At 37.1% G+C, this 25,878-nt stretch overlaps 2 protein-coding genes across 4 annotated transcripts; one reads left to right on the forward strand and one right to left on the reverse strand.

Annotated features, from left to right (window-relative positions):
• On the reverse strand, positions 1–22,789 carry LOC139135109 (UDP-galactose translocator-like). Of its 3 annotated transcripts, XM_070702350.1 has the most exons (4): positions 22,647–22,786; positions 18,229–18,294; positions 4,203–4,537; positions 1–1,533 (listed from the first exon to the last, which is right to left on the reverse strand). In XM_070702350.1, exons 1-4 carry the CDS (start codon positions 22,711–22,713, stop codon positions 820–822), a joined length of 1,182 nt encoding a protein of 393 aa, XP_070558451.1. In that variant the 5' UTR covers positions 22,714–22,786; the 3' UTR covers positions 1–819. The 3 variants fall into 3 exon arrangements, with proteins under 3 accessions (XP_070558451.1, XP_070558452.1, XP_070558453.1); XM_070702351.1 differs by lacking the exons at positions 18,229–18,294; positions 22,647–22,786 and adding an exon at positions 4,858–5,293; XM_070702352.1 differs by lacking the exon at positions 18,229–18,294 and having other exon boundaries at positions 3–1,533; positions 22,647–22,789.
• A 4-nt stretch (positions 22,790–22,793) lies between these two features.
• On the forward strand, positions 22,794–25,645 carry LOC139135111 (mitochondrial intermembrane space import and assembly protein 40-B-like). Its single transcript, XM_070702353.1, has 3 exons — positions 22,794–22,945; positions 23,572–23,664; positions 25,094–25,645. The coding sequence occupies exons 1-3, from the start codon at positions 22,924–22,926 to the stop codon at positions 25,411–25,413; spliced, it is 435 nt and encodes a 144-aa protein (XP_070558454.1). The 5' UTR covers positions 22,794–22,923; the 3' UTR covers positions 25,414–25,645.
• Positions 25,646–25,878: the final 233 nt, after the last annotated feature.

Here is a 25,878-nt window from a genome sequence, read left to right on the forward strand (position 1 = left end):
CTGGAAACCTGACAAAACTAAAATGTACTGAAAATTTTTTTTTAAGTTTGTTAATCTGACACACTGAAATTTGCCACGTTAAAGTTGGTGCCTTTAGCATTCCTGGTTTCTTTGTTGAATTTTCAGGAAAAAAGTTTGCAAGTGAAAATAAATGACCTGCATCCAGAAGATACAGTATGGGACACAAAATAGATTTTTCTGCCCAGTGCGCACAATGCAGCATATACGAAAATCAATTCTAAATGTTAAATTTGAGTTGTTGACAATTGAATTTCTATCTGACATAAATTCAGTTGTCAAAACAGTAGACTTAAAGGGAAGGGGTAGTTGAACTGCTTCTCTGCGACTTTCTTGTTTACAAAAAATGCATTTCATGCACTATATCTGGATGCATCCTGTCAACATAGCTGCAACATTTAAATTTTACGATGTACATCATGACAAACATGTTTTAACTTTCATCTATCGCCAACGTACCTTGGATACAGTGTTTACATTGAATACGATCTTTCAGTGCATTTCCAATTACCCTTCCCCAGAATCTCTGGGAATTTACAAGCTGAATACAATAAAAATTCCACATGCTTCAAGGATTAGACAATAAATGATAGTTCTTACATGGAAACCAAAATCAGGCAGAAAATTATGTATAAAAAAAAAGGCAACAGAGCATAAGGCAAAAGCAATATAAGGAAGAAATATGACAGAAAAGATAAGATTCATACTGTATATATAGATTTCTCCTCAGTTTCTTAAGTACAAATGCAAGATTCACCAAATATTGAGTAGGAGGCTTTTTTGTCGTTAGACCAATAAAGCCTATTTATCATCTTGGAAAGCCTTTTGAACTTCGTTCACGTAGTCCATGGACAGCTTCTTGTCAATGCTTTGCTGAGGAAGGCTCTGTATGCTGGCCCTGGGGCGACTGTATAAATAGACTGCCAGTATGACCAGGGCAGCTCCAAGAGTAAACTGAAAGTTGAGGCGGAAATCAAAGAAATATACAGCGCATATCGTTGATATGATAATTGCAGCGGACGTTGCAAAACCTTTGAGGATGTTGTCGGCGTATTTAACGACAACTGCCACCATGAGTCCGCCGAAGGATTGCCAGCAGATGACAAACCAGACGAGGTTTGTATAGCCGAAAAAGAAACCCTTTTCCTGCACCTTCTCTCCGTCTTTCATCCACATTCCAATCAAGCCGATTATGGTGCCGTACAGGCCCAGCTGAATGTTCCTCAACCATATCGACGCCGACGAACCTTTGAGAATTTTTTCAAAGTACACACCGGCAAAGCCCGACGACATGCAGGATAGAATCACTGCAAGGAGCCCCAGCAAAGGGTTTTGATGTAGGTGTTCGGTGCCTTTCTCCGTGTGTTGGCTTGCCGGGTCAGTTGGCTGCACTTGCACTAGAGCCACTCCACTAAAGAGTATACAGAGAGATATCCACTGCACCGCACTCAAACTCCGCCGCAGCATGATGACACTGAACAGGGCGGTGGTTAAAATCTTCAGTTGATAAGTCACCTGAGAAAAAAAAAAGAGAGAATTATACCGCAGAAGTTAACAAGTTATCATCTGTTTTATGGAGGCCAATACCCATAAACAGTGCTACATTTGGGTTTTATACAGTGTGTCAACCTATGATCACAATAAAATTATTTGATAAACATACATCTCCAACAACCAACCTGGTGATGCCAAAGTACAATGACAGTGAGAGTTCATCACACAACATGTATCAAAAGTAAAAAGGACATGTTCCCAGCACACTGAATTTTGATCCATGGTTCTTTTTCATCTGGAGTCGCATTCTCTGCATGACGATGTGGACCACTGATACAGACACACAGATTATTGGGGAGATATAGAAATGAACACCGTGGTGATAGAACGATACATGTATATTACTCAGATCACATTTCACAACTTACCTCACTCGAGGTTTTCATACATTGTGCATATAGATTCTGACAAACAAATTTTGTAATATGATAATTTTCGTGGCCTTTCAAAGGATTCTGATCAAAGTGTTAGTCCTTTTATCTCCACTTGCAAGTAAGGTATACATGTCTACTGTAAGCATGATAAAGGTGGCGTTAAACTAAACCCAGAACGTCACCATTTTTGACCTGAATTTGAAAATAAATATGAAGTGTATTGACAGCAGCAACTGTGATTAGGCACAGACAATTTCTCCTTGTCTGTGAATTAGGGAAGAACCATTAGATATTATGGGTGGTCAGAAAACTAACATGCATTTGCTAAAATTTGCAGATTTAGCATTCAAAGCATATTACCCCCCCAATATTCCTAGCTGTTTTTGCTAGTAGTTTCAAAAGAGCAATTAACATGGCTGTAATATTCAGTCTTCTGACATTTTCAATTTTTTGATCACTTCTCTTCAAAGCTTTGATAGTTGGTGTTATTAGCCTGAAACACTTTCAATTCTACATTGCATTGAATAGTTTGTTCATTTTCTCTGTCTCCCTGGTTTTTATTTTTTGGGTAGGGGGAGGGGTATCATTTCAGTTTTACATACAGGTACCTCTGGGCAAAAAGCACATTTCTAGAAGCTTTTCAGCATGCAGATTTTATGTTATCCTATCACAGATTTGAAAATTCTTGAAAACGAGACAGCAAAATGATAGCCTCGTTTCAGAAATTTGTATCTCAGTGTCAAATTTTAGAAAATAAAATCTTCATAGTTTATTAGCTAGATTATTACATAGGATGTGATGTAGTGGCTATTTGATACTTATCATGATGTAATTCCCATCGTGTTAAAAAACCCCACCTCATACATATGAACATGTAACATGTTCTTTTCCAAGAATGGCAAATCAAATGTTCACCTGCTTTCTCAATATACTAAAGTAACGTTATGGCTCCTTATTTCCCATTGGATTGCAATGGTTAAGGAAAGACTGGAAAAAGAACACTACTTCTTTCCACTCTCTCTCTTAAATTCCTGTGATATCTTATGAAGACCACTACCTTAGGTTTTTCAAAATCTTAGTACATGTAATAACACTATCTTTTCTTTTTTTTCTGCTTGAATTCTGTTGGACCACGTTGAGGTCATAGAATCCACTGCTGGTCAAGAAACTCATGGGTTCATCACAAGCTACAAACTCAACCTACTGGTCACAATTTGAAATCTTTGACGTTCTCACCAAGGCTACCATACCAACACCTGAAATTTGATATCTGAAACTCATGATTTTTTTTGTGTGTGGAAAAATTGATAAAAAAAAACATGCCGATGCACAAAGGATTTACAGTTTGATAGAGAAGATACAGTAAATATTTGATGAGACACCCTGCAAAATCAGTCGGGGTATCTCACTACAAAAAGCTACGGCCACAAATTCATTCTAAAATATAGTAAAAACACTGCATGATACTTATAAGTGCACCGCTAAGGCACTGGAGTACATGTTTGAAGCACATAACGTTGTCCAAACATGTAAACCCTACTACCGTTTATTAACAGATTTGAAACTCCTACATGGATGAAATATCTCTGAAATAACCAGTTATTTCAGTACCTTATTTCAGTAATGCTTTGAATTGAATTGGTCACTGTGGTACTAAAATGGGTGATATGGCTGGCCTATCACCTACTTCCATGGCAACAGTTGCCTCTATAAGGTTGATGGGCCTCAGAGTTTTTATCACCAAAATTAATCAGGAAAGCTGAACAACCTTCTGGAGAAAATATCTCAAAACTGTATCATGGGTAATTGGATATGTGACCCTGAGCTTGAGAAGGTTGATGAGTATGTACATGTACATGTGTCAATGTGCTGATGCAATCCCCACCCAGCTTGGGGTGGTGTATGTACGTGTCTATTTACAGTTCTCAGTAGACAGCAGACCTTTTCGCTCCAGGGTAGTATTTTTTACATTCACGAGAGGGTTTTAGGAAATGAAATTTTATACACCCTCTAATGGCTAATTCTTTTCAGTTCAATACAAGTTGGACCCATTATCTTTGGAATTTGTGTTTTCGGAAAGGGAATGTAAATTTTTGCAGACCTCATCCCCCAAAAAACCAATAACATATGCATATTATAAAATTATTCATTTCATAGTATAAATTCTTCACATTGATCGAAAAGTAACAGGAAGGCCAGCATGGACAAAAAGGATTAAAAAATCAGCCTAAAATAAAGCCAGTTACGAATTCTCACCTGGAAGGTTGCTGCACTCAGGTTTGATATTGCAATGTATAAGAGGTTGTTCTGGACTGTGTAAGCCAACGCTGGAATGGACAGCTTCAGGGTGTCTATCGGCTGGCCTATGATACTTTTGTAGAGAAATTCCACATAGTTCTTGAGATGGAAATGACATTGGTAGAAAATAATAAGCAGACAGGTGAGGAGCTTGAACAATTCTGTCATGACCACGGCCGTTGTAGAAAAGTACATATCCCCCTTGACAGTCCTCGTGTAGCGCATGACCAGAATGAGCGATGCATTTTGAACTACTAGTATCACGAGGCTGATGTACTTCAAATTCGATGAACCTGTGACAAAAGGAGAAGAAAATGATGAAAAAATAGGCGACTTACATTGTTTTGGGACATCCAAATTTAAAAGAAAGCTAGTAGTAAATATAATAACTTACTCATAATTCAACGGATTAAAATCGTCCTGTGGTAACACCTGTACAAACTTCTCTCGGATTTCACAAAAAGAACATAAATGTGACTGCTAGTGCTGCCGTAATTATGTTTGACAATTGATTATAAAAGTTCCTATGACAAACTACATCAATTACCAACAGAGACACATGTAATAGATATCAAAGGCAATTTACAAAGGGCTAGATCTATATTTAACCTACCGCAATACCAGTAATAGTTACGCCAGAAAAAGTGAGAACAATGCCCATGTATCCATGGCAGACACAGTGTATTCCGAACCACCATTAGTACTGTACATGTGGCTTGGCCTATGTACATGTATATCCACACTGTATGGCAGACGGTATCATCGGCTAATGGCCATATGGTTCCATTGTAGTAAAATTACACACTGTTTGTCAACAAATCCAACCATAATCATGATAATGTTCAGAGAGGGAGTGATAAAATTTGCATATAGAGGACAGATACAGCTGCACAAATCAATAAGGTGACCTTCATTCACGGCAAATGTTTCTGCTACACAAGCAATCTGTTCTCAAATTTAAACAGGTGACAATCTATCCACAGTTTTATGAAATATTTCACACGGAGCAACCTGTGTGCTTCAGAGTTTAAAACCAGCCACGAGTACAGGAAGTGAAGTGCCCCCTGCACAACTGGAGAGGTTTGTTTTCAGGTCAAAGGTCAGGGGATATGGAAGAGCCATCAATGGTACCTTGCTTTCATAACAATGGGCGTGTTATTCCTAATGCAGTCAATGAAATACCATTGTACATGTATCTGTCATCACAAGACCTTTGCTCCTGTCGTGTTATTCAAAGTAGCCCAGATAATACCTAAGAGTAGGCAGATGTCTAGACAGGGTGATAGACTTATCCTCATTCATGAAGAGATTTAGATTTTTACTAGACTCTGCTGAAATTCATCCCAAAGCATTATTTCCCTTTGAGAGATGTGAAAGATTACACTGTATTAAAGGTGTGTAAGTTTGTGCATTAACATGACAGTGGAAGAGGGGAGCATATGTGTGTGTGGATCATAACCACTGAAATTAAGTAATTACAAGTGTTTTGACTCCATTGAAAATACTATCGAATAATGGAAAATACTTCAGAGTTAGCTTGTTTTTTTGAAAAATTCAAAACAATTTCATTCGATTTATTATGAATTTACTTATTTTCATAACTGCCTGAACTTCAAAATAATCTTGCCCACTGCATTGTTTCCTAAAGTGTTGATGTCCTCAGCTTGCTACAGTCAATGGCCACTGTGGATTTCCTTTTCCCTATTCAGGTATTAAACCCTTCTTGCAATCCTGTTGAGCCACACAGTTCTGCTGCCATGCTGTAGTCATGCCAACAAAATAACGCAGCAGGTACACAATAATCTGCCAATAAACACCGTGACTGAACCACACTATATGAAAGTAGTGACATGCCTAGACTTGCCCATATAAAGGTAGAGTAAATTAAAGGAATCAAATTCCGCTGACTGCTGTGTTGGTAGGAGTGAGGTACATGTACTATACGTGATTGCAAAATTGAATCAGTACCCTTTGTCTATAGGTGACAGGCTGTTGCATAGATCATAGGGAGAATGCGATGGCCTGATGTAAACTGCAGCTTTAACAGAAAAACCATGTGACTGGGGCCAGTGTAAGGCATGCCATACTTGCACAAACACTGCAGCTCATGGTATACAGTCATTTCAGCAACAACACTACACTTTAGTGGTTCCAAACTCAGGTTTGTTCTGTATATTTGTACAATGCTGTACCGTATGTCTAGCAACCATATGGACTGTTGTACTGTAATTGAAAACTAACCGTATGTAGTCTGTACAAAGTCTAGAAACTCCATACACTATATATTATTGATATTCCAGTGTTGTCTGACAGATTTCACTTTCTATACAAAATAATCCGCTTTTTTCATTTAAACGTTATGAACTAGAGAAGCATGTATGCTTTACCTGTTACTATGCCTACATAAACAAACTGTAAAGGAACATGTAGTTTGTTTGCTTATCACCAAATACACAAAATGAATAACTGCTTGATTCCAACCATGCAAATTTGATCAATATATGATTATTAAAATCAAAATAAAATACCCCATTAAAAAGCTGAAATCAATTTTACAGGTCATTTGATACAAGATTTTTCACCCAAAATGATAAACTTTGCGAAAAGAAAATGTGTAAAACTAACTGCAATAAATAAATAGGACGGACTGGAACAAGGGTCTTTTGAAACATGAGATATAAAATTAATGAATCTAAACAAACAGTAGACAACTGAAAACCATTGATAAGCTCTGTTTTTTGCAGATCAAATTCAAAATATTCCTAGAGTTTTCCTATGATGATAATTTTATTAGAATGATTTGGAAATATTAAATTGAAAAGAGAATGATGGTGAAGCAATGTACCAATAATAATGGCAAATGAAAAAAAACTTTGTTAGGTTTTAAAGGAAGAGTAATATGGTATACTCTCTCAAGTTGCATTTCACTTTTATGACAGCCAAAATGTACTTTTAGAATTTCTCTACATCATCTCACAGCCTAGCCATGATGGTTACTTGTTGAAATTACTCATTGTTGAAATACTTCCATTCAGATTTCATGGTATTTTCATGGAGAATTTGATGCAGCTGTTGAAATGGTTGCCATGATACCATTCCACATGTGACTGCATCTTTCTCTGCAACATCTGTCAGCAAAATAACAATTAATTGAAGAGTCTGTGGATTTCTGGGGTAAAGTCCAACTGTTCCCAGAGTTAGATTTGTCTCTCTACAGTCAGCTAAAAGCTGTACATACATGTAGCATTCATATGAGGAAAGAGGACACTTTTCCCTGATATTGAAAAGTGTAAGTTTTCCTCCAGGAGAAGTCAACAAACTGCTTTGATCACACCGGTGTATTTGTTGTGTTTTGTCAAAAGTTTCAATCTTTTCGACTGTCCGCTTTTCTCCTTGTATGTTTCAAGTAACAGCCAAGATTTGATCCCCCAATGCGTTAAAGTTTCAATGAGTAATTCACGTAAGAAATACAAATAGTAAGTAACTTTATTACACAACTGATACAGACATGAAATGCAACCAATTAAGGCATCATTATCACACAGATTTTATTTCATTAAACAGACTATATAATGTATTGCAAGTAACGTTATCAACACAACGCTTTCATGGCCCCCGCGTTATGTCTATGATGATGATAAAAGAATATAATATGTAAGCAACAAGATTTTTTTCTGGAACTTAAAAAGTCATCAGCACCTAAAACAAAATATAGACGTAACTGACACGAGTAGTATGTCTAGACTTTTTACTGGAAATAGAAAGTATTGTGCAAATTTCATCATCATTGGCAGGAAACAGAAAGCAATAAGCCCTAGGAAACTGTAAACTAAATTTGAAAGGTGTAGGACTAGCATTTATGAAAGATACATGTACACATATGATGGTTTGACCAAAAAATTAAGGAAACTGTCCTAAAAATTTACACCTGCAAATTAAATAATAACTTTGACAAGTCCAAATTGCATGAACCTATGAATAATCTTTGAAAGCTATTACACAGTAGTTCTGAAAAAATATGATGGTTTTGAGAAAACAATAACAAAGCTGGGCCCAAATATTAGATATCCAAATTTCTTCACCATTTGGACATATGATAATAAGGTGGCCAAAACACAACAATCTTCTGATCACCTATCAACAAATACTTCATCACCAAATTATATGCGCTTGACACTATTGTGATGAGAAATCTGATCATGGCGGAGGATTGTTTCTTTAGATCATCTTATCGTTAGCCATAAGCTTGTGGACAATGAACCAATCTAGAGAGAAGACAACAAATGTAAACTGATAAGCTTGGGATCGGTGTTACAAAAACACGGGGTCATATTACTTTTTATTGGAAATTAAAAGTCCCTGCTTGATGTGGTACTGCTGGGATGTCATCTATAAGGCACCATTGGAAACAAATGATTCAAAATATGATATTAAAATAGTTACTTATCAAATATTACATTACCATTTAAAATTTCAAACATTTGCTCGGTATTCTCATGAAAAGCAGCAGGTAGCTTGTGGTCTTGTTAAATTGCGAAAATGACCTTCAACCAAATTTCACTGATGCTTCATCTTTAGGTTTCGAATTCATCAAACAAGGCCACAAATCAGCTTTCTCATACCCTGATATTGCAAGACATATTCCCACTCGCTGGTTTACAAGGGCACTTGGCAAGCATTCTGGTTTCAAATTAAGGTAGTATCTGTCATCGTGGCGATACGCCTCAGCCTTGATTGCATGTTCTTCTTAAAATATTTTGCTAAGTATGTTCGGTAAAATTTTGAAACTTGCTGTGTGCTTATACTGTAAATGTGTGGACACTGTGTACATCAAAGGGAACCCAGAAATCTGGTTGTTGTTGTTGCTGTTGTTTGTATTGTTGTTTATGCTTATATTAGTCGTATTATTGTTGTTGTTGGCCAGTAAAATTCGACAAACATAACTACTGTGTTGTTGTTGTTTCAAACATAATGTCACAAGTAACACTACAAGGATCCTATCATAATATTTGACCCAATGCCACTCTCTCCCAACATAAAGGAAGAGTGTATGTGGGAGAGAGTTGCATTGGGACAAAAATATTACTTGAAACAACAACAACACAGTAGTTATGATCATTCAATTTTATTGGTCCACAAGAACAAGAACAATAACAACAAAACTAGTATAAACATAAACAACAATATAAACAACAGTAACACAACAACCAAATGTCTGGGTTCCCTATGTATACATGAGTGTACATGCATGCTAGGATTTCTGCAACTATAAATCTGTAGGAAAAAGCACATAATTACCTCTGGTACAGATATGCTGATGGAATATTTACAGAACAACTGGTACATGTACTCTGTGCCCATAAACTGAATTTTATCAAAACGGTTTAATATGGATAACAAAACTCTAATAATTACACATATTTTTCCGAGACCAATTTCTATTATGCAAGCTGAATTTGGAGATGATGATGGTAATAAAAATAGATTATCTTAATTTACTACTGGACCGGCAGTTACATGTAATTCTTTCAAAGGTAATATGATTCTCATGTTATTGGTTCGATTCATGGGGTGATTATAGTATGCATAATCTTGTCTGCAATTTTAGATTTGGAATTTTTGTTAAACATTTCAACCTGCATTGAACATAGAGTTGCTAAAACTGTGATGAAAGCAGGTCAACTACCGGCAGTTATTATTTGATCTCCATATGATATTCACACAGAGTCAAGTGCAAACACCAGAAGACATGAAAACGGGTACCAGCAACTACTGGTAAAATATCATGGCTCTCTAACCAAATTTAACTTCACTGAGGTAAAGTTACTCCCGATAGTTTACTAAATTTAGCAATTACTGTATTGATGATCAAGGAAACAGACTCTAACAAGTCATCGTTGATGACACAGTCCCCACTTGTTAATGGGTAGTACTTTGATTACAGGTCCGCAGAGAGGATAGAGTCCTCTTCATTAGGTCTGTGATAAAAATACTTTTGAATAAATTCGCTTGATACATGTCTGAGCTGTAGTTCAGGACATGAAAAAATTGTAATAAAATGGCCACATGGCGGCCTTATTGGATCGTATCACAGAACAAATCTATGTGCATATGTATGACAGACATCCAGCTCTATATGTTTGCTCAGAATTAGATATACACATAATTAAAGAGGTACAGTATGAAGCATCATAAGGTCTCCCATCATACCATATATGAAGGGTGTACCACTTGTGGTTACTGAGTTATGGACAAATATGTATATTTGAGGTCAAAGGTCATTGAGGTCACGTGACATTCTGTCCAGAAAATTGTAGTGCTAAGTTATCCCTATATACAAACAATCAGTCCTCTAGCTCTATTGACTCACTCAAAATTAGATATGCACATAATTAATATAGTACAATATGTGGCGTAATAAGGTGTCCCATCATACCACATATGAAGGGTGTAGCACTTGTGGTTACTGAGTTATGGACAAATATGTATATTTGAGGTCAAAGGTCACAAAGGTCACATGACATTTTGTCAAAAAAATTAATGAGGTACAATTTGTGGCGTCATAAGGTGTCCCATCATACTATATATGAAGGGTGTAGCACTTGTGGTTACTGAGTTATGGACAAACATGTATATTTGAGGTCAAAGGTCACCGAGGTCACATGACATTTTGTCAAAAAAATTGTAGTGCTAAGTTATCCCTATATACCAAAAATCAGACCTCTAGCTCTATTGGCTCGCTCAAAATTAGATATGTGCATAACTGATGAGGTACATTATGTGGCGTCAAAGGTCACGAGGTCACATGACATTTTGTCAAAAAAATTGTAGTGCTAAGTTATCCCTATATACCAAAAAATCAGACCTCCAGCTCTATTGGCTCTCTCAAAATTAGAAATGTGCATAATTAATGATGTACAATATGTGGCATCATAGAGTGTCCCATCATACCATACATGAAGGTAGTAGTACTTGTGGTTACTGAGTTATGGACAAATATGTATATTTGAGGTCAAAGGTCACCGAGGTCACGTGACATTTTGTCCAAAAAATTGTACTGCTAAGTTATCCCTATATACCAAAAATAGTGACAATGTCACTGGTCGCTCCCATATAGTTATCAAAACAAGCTAAAATCAAGCTAAAAGATTTTTTTATCACAAATAGAAACAATTCCCCCAATAAAATAAAATTATACAAATTTCACCAGAATTTGATCAAATCTTACTGACGTCACCCTTAAAAACCTCTACACTAAGTTTCAACTCAATCAGACGTGTGGTTTCAGAGTTAAAAAAAATTTTGATCAAAAATGAAAAAAATAGCCAAAAAATGCAAATATGCAAATTTCACCACGATTTGCCCAGATTTGAGAAAGGTCACTCCTATGCACTTCCATACCAAGTTTCAAATCAATCAGACTTGTGGTTTCAGAGAAGAAGATTTTTTGACCAAAAATGGGAGAAAATTACAAAAAATTCATGAAAAATAACAAGTCTATGATACTGACCCAAGATGTGCACAATCATTTCAGGTCAGCCCAAAGTACTTACATGCTAATTTTTCATCTAATCTGCTCAGTGGCTATTGAGATTTTCAATAAATGTAAACTTGTAAACATATATACATATGGCTATGGGAGCTAACAAACGACCCAATGGTCGACAGAGCTCTGCTGTGTTATGAAGAGAGCAACGTTTTGTGACATATGTATTGATGAAGAAGGTTGAGATCTTTGATAGCTCATTTCAGGATGGCCTGACCTAAAATGGCAAAATTAGCTGCAAAAATACAAAATTGATGATTTCATCATAATTATGTATAAAAATGTATACCAAATATCAAAGCTATCACATGAGTAACTTTTGAAAAACAAATATTTTGACCAAAAACGGCAAAAACTGACCCAAAAATACAAAAATTGAAGATTTCATCAAATTTCACTATATCACACTAAGAGAACCCCCAGGAACCTGTATACCAAATATCAAAGGCATCAGACAAGTAGTTTTTGAGAAACACATTTTTTGACCAAAAATGGCAAAAATTGCACCAAAAATACAAAATTGCAGATTTCATCATATATTCTGTATATCATATTTAGTTTATCTGTAGGAACCTGTATACCAAATATCAAAGCTGTCAGACGAGCGGTTTTGATGAAATAATTTTTGACCAAAAATGACAAAAAAATTCCTTAAAAATACAGATTTGCTTATTTCATCACAATTTGAACAAATCCAAGTTGGGCTATCCCTAGGGACCTGTATACCAAATATCAAAGCTGTCAGACGAGCGGTTTTGATGAAATAAATTTTTGACCAAAAATGACAAAAAATTCCTTAAAAATACAGATTGCTTATTTCATTACAATTTGAACAAATCCACGTTGGGCTATCCCTAGGGACCTGTATACCAAATATTAAAGCTGTCAGACAAGCGGTTTTGATAAAATAAATTTTTGACCAAAAATGACAAAAAAATTCCTTAAAAATACAGATTTGCATATTTCATCACAATTTGAACAAATCCAAGTTGGGTTATCCCTAGGGACCTGTATACCAAATATCAAAGCTGTCTGACCAGCGGTTATGAAGAAGGAGATTTTTTACCAAAAACGCCTTTTTTGGCACTAATTTGCATATTTTTGGCAATGACAACTTCATTTGAACAAAATCTCATCTACAGCCCATCATCCATGTACACACCAAATATCAAGATGAAATGTGCAGCGGTTTTGGAGTTTTTGATGTTGACGGACAGACATACAGACATACAGACATACAGACATACAGACATTTTCCTAGCCTATAAGAATAGCTTCCATTGCCATATATTCATATGGCTATGGGAGCTAAAAATCAGACCTCTAGCTCTATTGGCTCGCTCAAAATTAGATATGTGCATAATTAATGAGGTACAATATGTGGCATCATAAGCTGTCCCATCATACCATATATGAAGGGTGTAGCACTTGTGGTTACTGAGTTATGGACATATATATATATATATATTATATATATATATATATAATATATATATATATACGGACGGACATGACCCAATCTATAAGCCCCCTGGACTTCATCCGTGGGGACTAAAAACTGTCACTGCATCCTTTTTGCAATATGAATATGATGAGAAACTAAATTTTTATTTTTCTTGGCCTTATACACGGGAGTCTATGGACTGCCTTATACATGGGAGTCTATGGAGACTGCCTTAGGTACATGGGAGTCTATGGAGGTGAAAACTAAAAAGTCCTCTAACACGGCCAAATTTGATCCCATTGTGAAACAAATCGACGTGCATCTGTATGGGGTAAGGTTCTATCCTTGTGCAAAGTTTGAATGAAATCGCTCCAGGCATCTCTGAGATATCTGCGGAATGTTTCAACACAGTCCTTCATGGTTTCAGCAGGTCTGCCAATATGTATCAGTTCATGAACAATGACAAGAAATGACTCCAGGTCAGTGGAGCAGCCTGTTTCAGTCACTGCCATGCCACCATTCCTGCACATTTGCAGGATTTCCCTTTTCTTACCTCATTTGCATATTTTTGACACTGACATGTTAATTGGAACAACATCACATCTCAACCCCTGGGTCTACCTGTACACTAAATACTGTAATGGTAGGTGCGGCGGTTTGGGAGCCTTTGCGTGTGACGGATATACATCCGCACATACATACATGCATACAGACGCAACCGACCCACCATATAAGCTCTTTTTGGTATTTATATACATACCAAATATGAGCTAAAAATGAAGATGTACAGTGTAACATATAATAATCTACACGAGATATGATGCCAGCATGAACACATTAGTCCTTTGATCCAAGATATTACAAATTTATCCAACTGTCAACAACACCTGAGAGGCTGATTTACATTTATCACAACATGAGCAGACATGCTATCGGATATATCCATGGTGATACTAAGATTACGAACTGTGTTCAAAGGAGGTGCGGTGACATCACCGATCCATACATCACAGCGAGTTACCAGGCCAACACCTTTCCATTTAGATGAGAAATGTACAATTTCAGTCTTCCTGTCATTGAGAACCAGCATATTATCTCACATCCATCGTCAGATATCCTCCACCCAAGACTCGATTACGTCGATGGGAGCTGGATCGCCTTCACGAATGATATGAGATCGGGTGTGATCAGCATACATCATACATTTCAGCCCATATCTACCATAGTCACAATGTCATCTCGTGGTGCCATGTACATTATACTGAAAAGAATCGGTCCAAGGATTGAACCTTGAGGGGCACCGCAATCCAGAAACTGTGCTTTTGACACAACTTACTAAACATAGACAGACTGCATGCGACCCAACAAATACAAATTGAACCAATTGCACAGTTCCTGAAATATCAAAACATGTGGCGCACTCTATGGAACAAACTACAAAATGTATGGTCAATCGTGTTGAAGGCAGCAGATAGATCAAGTAAAATCAGTATTGGTATACAATCTCTGCGTCTTCACCCTAGGAGAGCAGTTTCTGTACTCTACCCTGCTGGATATACTGATCGATGTTCCACAGACAGATTGTGATGACATAAGTATGCATTCAATTGTTCAGAAAGTCTGTGCTCCATGAGCTTTGAAAGAAATGAAAAATTTGACACAGGGCCATACAAATTAAATTGTTCACAATGCTTGGATCCAGATTTGCCTTTTCAAGCAGTGGACGTACCATTTGATTTGCATGAATCTGGAAATTCACCAGAGAGAAACGACCTGCCAATGATTTTACAAGTAACTCGAGCCATCAATTCATTACATTTAAGAGTTCTGTTGGAAATGGGTCCAACATAATACAAGCTTTGGGTGGCTAATTAGCATTGACACATAATCAAGCTACATGTAAATATTTCATTTTGTGCATTGTGATCAGTTCATTGTCTCTGACTATAGAGTTAAATACAGTTGTAGATGGCAATTGTTCCAAGTTACACATAGTTGTCACCTCAACATTGGCAATTGGAGTTATAAATAGTCAGTATTTACATTTGGAAGTGGCAACTTTTAAGTGGCAAATCCAGGGGCAAATTTCTTCACAAAACTCGGTTGTTCGAAAGCAGGCAGAGGAAACACTGCTGAGTAGACTTATTGCATGAAACTGTCTGTCCAAAATTTGAAGTGTTTGACAAAAATCTCTTTGTGTCACACTATCAAATTTACCGGTATGAAAAATTGGCTATCAGTGAAAGGTGGAAAGATTTATGTAAAGTTACATGGCAAAAGTTTTGCCTTTAAGCCAAATGTGGTTGGAAAGGCTAGAGCGTCAGTTATAAATTTCAACAAAACTATTAAAATATAAAAGTAGTCAACATTCTCTGTGGAATAAAAAAAACTAGACATTTGGGCACAAAGGCATCGCAGAGTTATAGCCTGTTAAAACTTCTGAAATGACCAAATAAGAAGAAGTTGGGGAGTCCTTAGTGTATTAACTATGGTAGAGGTCCCCTAGCTGTTAATAAAATGTTTGAAAAGGGAAAGTCATTATTTGCTGTTTTTCAGGAAAGTTTGACAAGGTGGTGCTGGCATTCAGAGTGAGTGACTGCTATTGTAAATGCATTTTTAGATTCTTTGAGTGTCAAAGAGGTGTCAAAAGTGAGATTAACCAAAAAAACTGCTCTATGACTTCAAAAGAGGGGTGCAAATATGGCTTGTTTTCAACATTTTTGACAGAATAACAGTTTTTCCTACATAATTGTATACCAATTTAATCCAATTTTGAAATGAGATATGGACATGAAATTTTTACAGCCTATTAACAAGGTTACAGATAAGATTTGTACGGCACAATTTCCTGTATTTGAAGTAGTGTTTGAAAAATCACATTTTGAAATTTGAAAGAATTTTTAATAATTTTTTGATATATAAACCCATGTAAAATCTTAAAAACAAATTTTATTTACAAATCCTGCCGTACAAATCTTACAATAAATAGTGTCAACATATTTATAACTAATTTGGTAATATTGATACTATCCAATTATTATTAAATACAAATATGTAAAAAAAATATGAAAAATTAAATTTTAATATTTACTGGTGTCATATTTCAAAATTATGGCTGCAAATATACAATTTTCATATTCTTTGGAGAGAATATTAACTAAGGGAGTTATCCTGAAAATTTGAACTACATATCTTGATTCTAACCTTTGAAACTTGACATTAACTCTGAGAAAAGAATTTGTGCAAAAATAGCCTTTCCAACCACCTTAAGCCAAATAAGATTGAGAAAGCACCTGTAAATTTGTAGGTAACTCACTGGTGGTCGATAACAAGGTAAAACTATGTACAAAAATTTGGTTTCAGGTGGCAAAAATAAACTTATAGGCAGTTACAAGTAGTGTATGAACACATCAAATTTGTGCAAAATGTCCCCAATATCACATTAACCTCATAATTTTCACAGCTAGTAAATTTTAGCTGTCAGCAAGATATTTTTTTGCTGACTGCCGGCTATATAATTTTCTCCATCCTTGCCATAACCATAAATCAACATGTTGTCACCATAACCATGACTACAAAAGTATAATGATAACCTAAATATCACTGTCCCTTCCAGCAACTCTAATCCCACTCAGATTTTAGCAAACTGCTGTTATATTGCATATATTGAAATACTTAAATATGGCCAAACATTTCTACATAAATGTTGAACAGATAGCATATAAAGATACTAATTATGACCCTTTGGAACTGTAGAAGAAACTGCAGTCCAAAATTTTACGTTTTAGGACAAATTTTTCATTTACAGCTTTTTAGTGAACAGACACATCACTGTTTCAGAGATCATTGCAAACAGCATGACCAAAAATAAGGTGCCATGGTCTGAGGAGGTTGAAGTTCGATATCATTTACACCATTATTAAATTTGCCATGCATATCTGGTTCAACTTGACATGGCCTAATATACTCATTACTGCCTCATGATTCATGATGTGTGCCTCCCCTGCTGCTAAACCAAATTAATGATTCCATATTGAGCTGCTTGTTGATCCAATGTGCATATTTGTATCCTGACAACCAACCAACGATGACTTGTCCTTGACTTACACATACAAGACGGAAAGTTACCAGGAATGTCTGACGCAGGGTAGCATTGAGAAGTGGCACAAATCAGCCATTGATTGTTATGTCAGTTTAGAGAATTTGTGAAAAAACAATTACAAGACATTTGAGCAGGCAACTATGAGAACTTACCTTCTCTGTTACATTGAGTCAATCAATTTATAGGCAAAGTGGAAATTCTCTTAGTTTTGAGAAGGGCAGTAAGCTGACTTATGCTACACTTAGCCATGCTCCTTGGCCATTTTCTGAGCTCTGTACTTCATCTTGACCCTGACAATGATATAAGACTACAGCGAAAATGCCACCTTACCTTCTCTAGTCACTTTCCTAATGTTCTAAAACCATGCAATTCTTTGTCTAAAGTGAGAATGAACAAAATATCCTACTTCTTTTTGCATCATGAATGAATAAAAAAACTGTGATGGATTGCAGTCATTATCCCTGTCAATCTACTGTACTTGATCTTGTTAAAGGGGCAGTCCTAAATCTCTGGTTCTCTCATCAGTGGTTGTTGGCATTGACTGTTTAATGTGATTTTAGAAGCTGATAAAGACCCAGCCCCTTTAAGCACTATACCTCAAACTGAGTACCGGTATGTATATATAGCCTCATCTATCACTCAAAAAACACCTGAAAAGCATGCATGTGAATTATAAAGTTGGGATGTGAATTAAAAAGTTGGGATTAAGAAGGAGACCTTGCAACAGTTTAATGTAAGGAATTAAAAAGGGAATTATGACGACAAATCATTAGTATACAATACACAAAATATGAACTGTTGCAAGGTTATCATGAAACAACAAAACAACACATGCATTAGGAATTAGGATCAAAACTATGACTTGAGGTTTCAGAAACTTTATTGTACCAACCTTCTTGTTGAGCTGTGACCGAGGAGGTCACTGGGTCTTTCACATCATGGCCCAAGCTGATGGTTGCTGGTCATAGCAATGATGTTGTAAATTTGACAAGACAACAGAGATCATCACGAAGGGGTGGAAAACACACACACAAAAAAAAGAGAGAGAAAAACAGTGCATTAATTAGATATGGTTAATAAACATACAAGATTGGTTAATTGACGTGAACTTAAATAACAATACAGACACAAGGAGAGGTATAGAAAGAGAATGGAGTAATTACCAGGTGAGTACATGAGTACATGCAAATTAGTACAGTGTAGAATTTCATTGACATTAAAAGGTAAATTATGACTGAATTGAAATTTGTTCATGCTTTAATACGATTGAAACCGCAATTCTTCTCGAAATTTACAACATTCACTGATTTACTTATCCATTTCAGTTCACAACATAGGTTGCGAGCGACAACAATGGTTAAATTAACCGACATATCTTTGAATATTTTGTATGTTTACAGGAAGATAGGTTGAACGAGACGATTGCCCCTCTGTATTTTCACCAGCTGTTCGATTTCCATTTTCTTTAGCATCATTTTGACTGTATAAGCACAGCGAACCTGATACTTTGGGGAGAATTAAGCCAGACATGGCTGCCTATACATATTTGAGAAGGTCACCTTAAGTTGCACAAATGGGATCTCTAACACACAGGAGGTATACACACAGGCTGAGCAGAAGGAACTTTGGTATATTAAATTCAAACAGCGTTTGAATTTGGGCCAATATGAGCAGATCAGGCTGTTTTGATAAGCTGTTTGAACAGGTACGGATAATGTGGATGATTTTGCGTGGAAATTCTACCGTGATAGCAAGTCTCAAATATAGCAATTACCATATCAAATATCCTATAAAAAACTTGCTGTAACAGAAACAAATGAGCTTCTTGGCAGATGTTGAAAAAACAAATGCCCAAATTCAGAAGTCTAATTTGTAAATTATACAGGAAAATATATCGTCACTGTGTTTTGAAAGTTGAATAATCAATATCTCTGTTACTCAAAGAATGGAGTCCAAGGTGAATTGAAACTATTGGCAAATTGGGGTAAATACAGTGTTTGGTTCCAAGATGCCGAGTCGTCTGACTTGGTATAACTTTATTGATAGACAGTAATGTTTACTTGGGTGAGACAAATTTTTTGAGTTTCAATTTTTGTGATAAATATTATCGTAAAGAGTGTCCTTCGAAATCCATCATGTATCATGTACATGTACACTATCCATTTCAGAAGTTCAACTGACTGGTTCTGATTTTAATCATACATGTAGATAATAGTTTCTGTACTGTCTATGCTTTAATATACAAAACATATTTCCACTGTACAGCTATTTTACCAGCCCATTCACATTAAACTCTGAGCATGTGAGTGTGTGTGTATGTTCACGTGATATAAATTGAACTATTAAAATGCTACTTCAAACAGTTTTTACAGATGCATTAAAAGTGAAATTTTTTATTGAGACAGACCATTTCGATGAAAGTACTAAATGTACTGCACAGGTTGGTATGCTGTATATGAGCAAAATCCTAGATTACATATCATTTTAGCAGAATAATCCTCAGGCTGTGTGGCTAATATGTAACAGCATGTTGGCAACAGCTGTTTCTGCCAGTAATCCTTAATCTCCACTCTCATGGAATTTAAGAACACTATCTACAGCAAAATGAAACAATTAGGTTAGGAGTGTTGGGTAAATCTACCTGCAGTTTGAAATCACAGTGCATCCTGGATTTAAAAAGTACATCATTGAAATGATAAGCTACTGAGTGCTATAATAAATTTGTTTAACTATGTCTCGAATGATGTATCAATGGCTGTTACAAATGGTATGTTGGGACATGGCTACTACCTCCATGGTTGGGACTTCTGACTGAGAAATCAGTGTATTTACAAGGACGTCTCATGGTCACTGTTTTCATTTTCCCATTTGCCAGTATTTTTATTGCATTACGTAAACCAACCTTCTGTGTCCTAATAGTTCATAGGTTAATGAATACTCTTTTCAAGCTTGATCCGAGAGAAGAAAGGCTCACTGGAGCAAACGTCCACTATAGGGAAAAAGTGCGTGACTAGAGCGAGAAACTGACGCTTTCTCACAATCGGTGAGAATCTGTTCTTATTCTCACCGCTGTCGGTGAGAAAATTTTAATCTCCACTGGAGATTGGTGAGAAATGCACTCCTTGGCGAGAATCAAGTGTGAGAATAAATTCTCACTGGTGAGAATGGAAATTCTCACTAAGTACAGCGAGAATTGAAATTCACTGGCGAGAATCATCAAGACTCGCCTTTCAGAGTCTTTATGATTCTCGCCAATGAACGGCGAGTCTTGATGATTCTCGCGAGTGAATTTCAATTCTCGCTGTACTTAGTGAGAATTTCCATTCTCATCGGTGAGAATTTGTTCTCACACTTGATTCTCGCCAAGGAGTGCATTTCTCACCAATCTCCAGTGGAGATTAAAATTTTCTCACCGACAGCAGTGAGAATAAGAACAGATTCTCACCGATTGCGAGAAAGCGTCAGTTTCTCGCTCTAGTCAAGCACTTTTCCCCTATAGTGGTCTTTGTCTATCTGTGAGAATTCACGTATGATGAGTTTGTGGTTTTCTTCACTTCGATAATGATCCACACCTAGCTCAGTTTACACTGGTGCATATGTTCATCTTTGCAAGGATGTAGTTCCCTCTTGCTACACCCTAGAGTCTATGTGGAGGGACTGTGGTCTCTGCCATAATATTGGTACTTCCACGTCCTCTGGAAACATCGGTCCATATCGTAGGTCACTGGTTGCCATAGCATTACCATTCGCACAATATAATTGGCAATATCAAGGTCGGATTGGTAATAGAGACTCGGAGGGGTCACAATGTAAGGTAACCTTTGTTTCAGAGTGAAACAACTTGGCTATGTCGGTATCAAGAGAGTTGGGGAAAACTCGGAATTCTAAGGTATTTCATGTTGGCAAAGACTTTCATAGTCTCGATTTGTTTGACTCAGTACCGGTTTATTGAAAATAGACCTATGGTGTAACAATACGCCGCTACGCGTGTACATGGTTGTGTGTTCTGTTTGGGGTCCAGACACTTCGCACCAAACCAGTTCGCCCCACACAACTTCGTCCCAAAACCATTTCGTACCAAAACCACCTCGTCCCAAGTACTACTTCGCCCAACCCCACTTCGCCCCAAGTACCACATCGTACTAAAACCACTTCGCCCAAAGTATAGTACCGTCAACTCGTCCTGAAACAACGATGTTACGACGTATCATAAGGTTGTTTTTGCCAACAACTTGGAAGCATTAATGTATAGGACATTTGGCTACCACGAACCATTTATTGTTGCATGAAACCATAAACGATTGAATAAGAAAAAAGAAACACGCAAATGCTATAACTCAGGTGCCGTGCGCGGAATTGCTCGATGTCAATTTCGCGAAATGCGTACACTTTCAAGATTTCAGTCCCAGGATGACAGGAAGGTGGTTATTTTCAGCTTTCAGTTAGCGATAAGTTTCGGGCAAAGTGGTTTGGGGGACATGACTTTTGGGGCGAAGTGGTTTTGGTACGAGGTTGTTTGGTGCGAAGTGGTTTTGGTGCGAAATGGTATGGGACGAGATGGTATGGTGCGAAGTGGTTTTGGTGCGAAGTGTCTGGGAACCTTCTGTTTTTTACATCCATGGTGTTATGGACGTGAGAAAACAGACTCATTGGACCTTAGTGCATAGTCGTACTCAAAATCGAGAAAAATGTTGGAACGCGCGGCTGAAGAGGATTTCTTCGATGTGGATAGATAACGTACGCGGACGTAAGAGCCGGAAAAAGTACGATCCCTGGTGACAAAACTGTAGCTTCTCGCGCAGATTAATCCGTGTAAAACGAAAATACCATATATATTCGTGGAACCAAATACCGAAACTGTACCATGTAAACGATAATTAACACCTATAAAGATCAGTGCTAATTGGTTTGCACACATATCACTCACTGTTACACTGTACACACCCTTCATGCTTGTGTGTACACGTACCGGGTCGGCCGTCGGCACACTTGCTCTGCGAAGAAAGTTGTATATGTTTGGGAGACTACATATTTGCAGTCTGATTGCGAAGGGGAAAAATTGCCCGGCTGACGAGTGCCAATGCAAAGCTATGCAATGCATTCTTGTAAACAGTGAACTATCCTACGATAGGCAGTTATTTCTACGTGTTCGCTTCAACCCTCTTCCGGATCCAATGGATATCCGGCAACCATCATATTCTGTGTTCTACTTTGATGTTGGAAATCGGGCAAGAGATAGATATGCCTAGCTTACATTCCACCCATCAACCATCAGGAGTGAAACCGCGGTGTTGAAGTAACCGTGCCTACCTGTAGACGTCGTTGAGGCTTCTGTCTTCGCTACACCAGCCATGTTCACTCCTGGTCCTGCACGCATAGGCCTGGCGCCTGTCAACTGATGGTACGGTCTCGCTATATCATTGACACACAAAATTTTTCGCACGAGAATAAGCGAGATGTTGCTTTCAATGACCTTTCACCTTCAGCTTACATCATGACTGAACGCGTGTAGTGGCCATGTGAGTATCTGAAACCGGCGCCCGCTGCATTATTTTCAAGCTCTCGACGTAAACTTTGCCGCTCGAAAATGTCATACTGTAGAGAAGAAGGTAATTATATAGTATGGATATTTTTATCAATGTTGATCATCTTCTTTCACAGCAAATATTTCACCAGTACGCAGTCATAGACTCTCTCAGCAGATTCAAAGCCCTGGCGTCGTCTGAAGGGGTTCGTATTTTGGTCTCCGTACAATTGACGACATCTGAATTACTGGCCAATCCATGGACTAAAAGTTTTACTGCAATAGGACACGTGTCGTATTATTTAAGAAATAAAGGAGGCCAACCGTGGTCCTCTCGTTGCGTTTTGATTCCCCCACAGAAATTGAACCCTCAGCTCAGTTGCTAGTTTTAAGTTTTTAATGATAAATGAAAAGTAAATATCATAGTAAATACTCACAGAATAACTTTTAGACACTGTTAACTGTAAGAATGATATGTGATAGTCACATGATAATCACAGTCTGGCATTGACTGTGTGCATTTTAGGGTCTATGCTGTCTGTCATTACATGAGTTAAAATTTTGAGGTACAAATGAGACAAATGAGAGACAAAGATTTGTTTGCAGAATCGCGAAATGAATACAGTGTATTTGACAAGTACAAAATATACTGCCTGGAAATGTGGCTCTTTCTTTCATCACATCCCCATGTGTCCAACTCTTTCTGAACAGGTAAAGACAAGATAATTTTTGTTACAAGAGAAGATCATGAAGAGCCAAGCACTGCTGACATTGACTTTGAAGACGATGATGATGATGAACCAGGTACGACTTTTTCATTAAGCAATGTAGATGATATTTGTCACTTCAGCTTGTAGTTTTTGCTACATGAACTGAGAAATGATAAACGGTGGAAGACCAATCACTTGTACTAAAGTTGATTATCTCTTCCTCTGGATATGATTGACATCGAACTTTTAGTACTGATGTACATATGTCGCTTGTTTTGATGTGACTTTAGGTATACATAATATTATGGGCACTTTTCAGACTAGCCGACTGATTTACTTTCAAGATCTTAAAGTTCACACAGCAATTTACGATCATATACATCTGATGCAAACTTGTGATTTATCATTTTCATTCAGTTATGATTATGACACATGTCACATGTGAACAGATTTTATTTCGAACCAAAGTTTAAAAACTTTGTTGTGTGTAAAGAACCAGTGGCTGTAACTTTTTATAGTATGTGTTGTACGTCAATTGCTAGTTCTGGATTTACTCCCCAAAGCATGTTGAAACGGTATTTAACTAGTCAACATGTTGTCTATACATGTATAATGCATTATTATTGCTTACATTTAAGTTCTAGTCAATACCAAAATACACTTTTCAACAATATCAATGCAGTCTACACATAGTCTTTACCTTGCCAGACTTCACCGACAAGGCATTCATCTTCTGGATCCTTCTTCACTTATGCCCATTACAGTATCATCTCACTCTTCTTCCAAGGCATTCATCGACAAAGATGTATGTATTTTCTGCGGTACTCTGGTTCAGATACTAATGATAAACATGCCCAGTGTTGGTCACCCTAGTCATTGCCATGGCTTATACCAATCTGGTTGAGGACCTTACGATTGCCAGTTGTCAAACAGTAGAGTCATGAAATGTGATGTGTTAATTATCAGAGCTGTTAAAGAAACAATTGTGATGAAGGTCATACCCATCAAAATCTGATGAGGCACCCAACTTCATTATGAAATTTTTCTGATAAGAAATTGATTCAGTCGATAAACATTTCAACGGAGAACAAATGATTGCTAAAGTGGTAATGAACCCTTCATATCCACCATACAAGAAACAAATTGAAAAGGGGCTTTAACAAACTTCAATAATATTTTATCCGAATTTTAGCTCCCGTTTTCTGTCCTTTTTTTCTGCATAGCACAAGTAAAACGTTACAATTGTCCAGTGTACATGTGTATCTTCATAAGTTTAACAAATTTCATTCTAAAGCTCAAGAAAAAGAATGATAAGTTGAAAATGATACTGTGAATGGACTTGGAACTGTGGTTGGGATGTTCACTTAGTTTGCCAGTGTGTTTGAAACTCAGAAAAGATTGCCAAATGGAAACATTGTTCTCAGATTGTTCAGTCAAGTGGCAGGGCAAGAGCAAATTCAAGGAGAGGAACATTTCCATGGATTAAGAATTCCTAATTCAATTCCCTACTTCTTACCTTCCAGGATTAATCCTACCAAATGGTGACATCAACTGGAATTGTCCCTGCCTGGGAGGGATGGCAACTGGTCCGTGTGGTGAGGAATTCAAAGAAGCCTTCTCCTGTTTTCACTACAGTGCAGCGGAAATCAAGGGATCAGACTGCATAGATCAATTCCGCACAATGCAGGAATGCATGAGGCAGTATCCAGAACTCTACCCGGAAAAAGACGACGAAGAGGAAGCAGAAAAGGGCCAGGGGGATACTGCTCCAAGTTCAGATGTACCCTCTAAGGAACAAAAAACTGAAGATGATACGTCCAAAACTCAAGAGACCAAAAGCTAGCATTTCACTTTTGTAAATTTACATGCAGGAACTCGCTGTATATTAGTGCCAGTTGGTATTCTGTCAGAGAATAGAAGTTTCTCATTTTTTTACAGTTTTACAGTTACACATGTACCGGTATCATTTTGTTAACAGACAGGGAAGTGTGTGTGAGAGTAGAAAATGTTTGTGCATGCAGATGTGTGATAAATCTAGATTAGAAATGAATAAAGTGACCATTGTATTTCTTGAATCCTCATTTGAAAGTATCCATTTGCAAGTAGTGGTCAGGCCATGGCCCATTACCCCAATGATATAGTTTAAATCTCTTCCATCCTGCCATTAGCAGAATGACAGTGAGTATGAATTTATGAATTAAAATGGCTCTCTGTAGATGAAATCGCTGGTGTATACAAATAGACATGTCGTGATACTGCTGATGGATGGAGCTTACAGTTTTTCCGGTTATAAGGATTTGGAGTTGTG

This window comes from Ptychodera flava, chromosome 6 (genome assembly GCF_041260155.1).
Source record: "Ptychodera flava strain L36383 chromosome 6, AS_Pfla_20210202, whole genome shotgun sequence".
In the NCBI taxonomy this organism is placed as follows: Eukaryota; Metazoa; Hemichordata; class Enteropneusta; family Ptychoderidae; genus Ptychodera; species Ptychodera flava.

Excerpts from the sequence above, each read along its gene's own strand:
- LOC139135109 (XM_070702350.1), bottom strand. The coding sequence starts at position 22,713 with ATGCGTGCAGGACCAGGAGTGAACATGGCTGGTGTAGCGAAGACAGAA. Across the intron at positions 18,295-22,646 it reads AGCCTCAACGACGTCTACAG|CAACCATCAGCTTGGGCCAT; the intron begins GTAGGCACGGTT and ends TGCTATGACCAG. Across the intron at positions 1,534-4,202 it reads TGAGTGCAGCAACCTTCCAG|GTGACTTATCAACTGAAGAT; the intron begins GTGAGAATTCGT and ends TTTTTTTCTCAG.
- LOC139135111 (XM_070702353.1), top strand. The coding sequence starts at position 22,924 with ATGTCATACTGTAGAGAAGAAG. Across the intron at positions 22,946-23,571 it reads GTCATACTGTAGAGAAGAAG|GTAAAGACAAGATAATTTTT; the intron begins GTAATTATATAG and ends CTTTCTGAACAG. Across the intron at positions 23,665-25,093 it reads CGATGATGATGATGAACCAG|GATTAATCCTACCAAATGGT; the intron begins GTACGACTTTTT and ends CTTACCTTCCAG.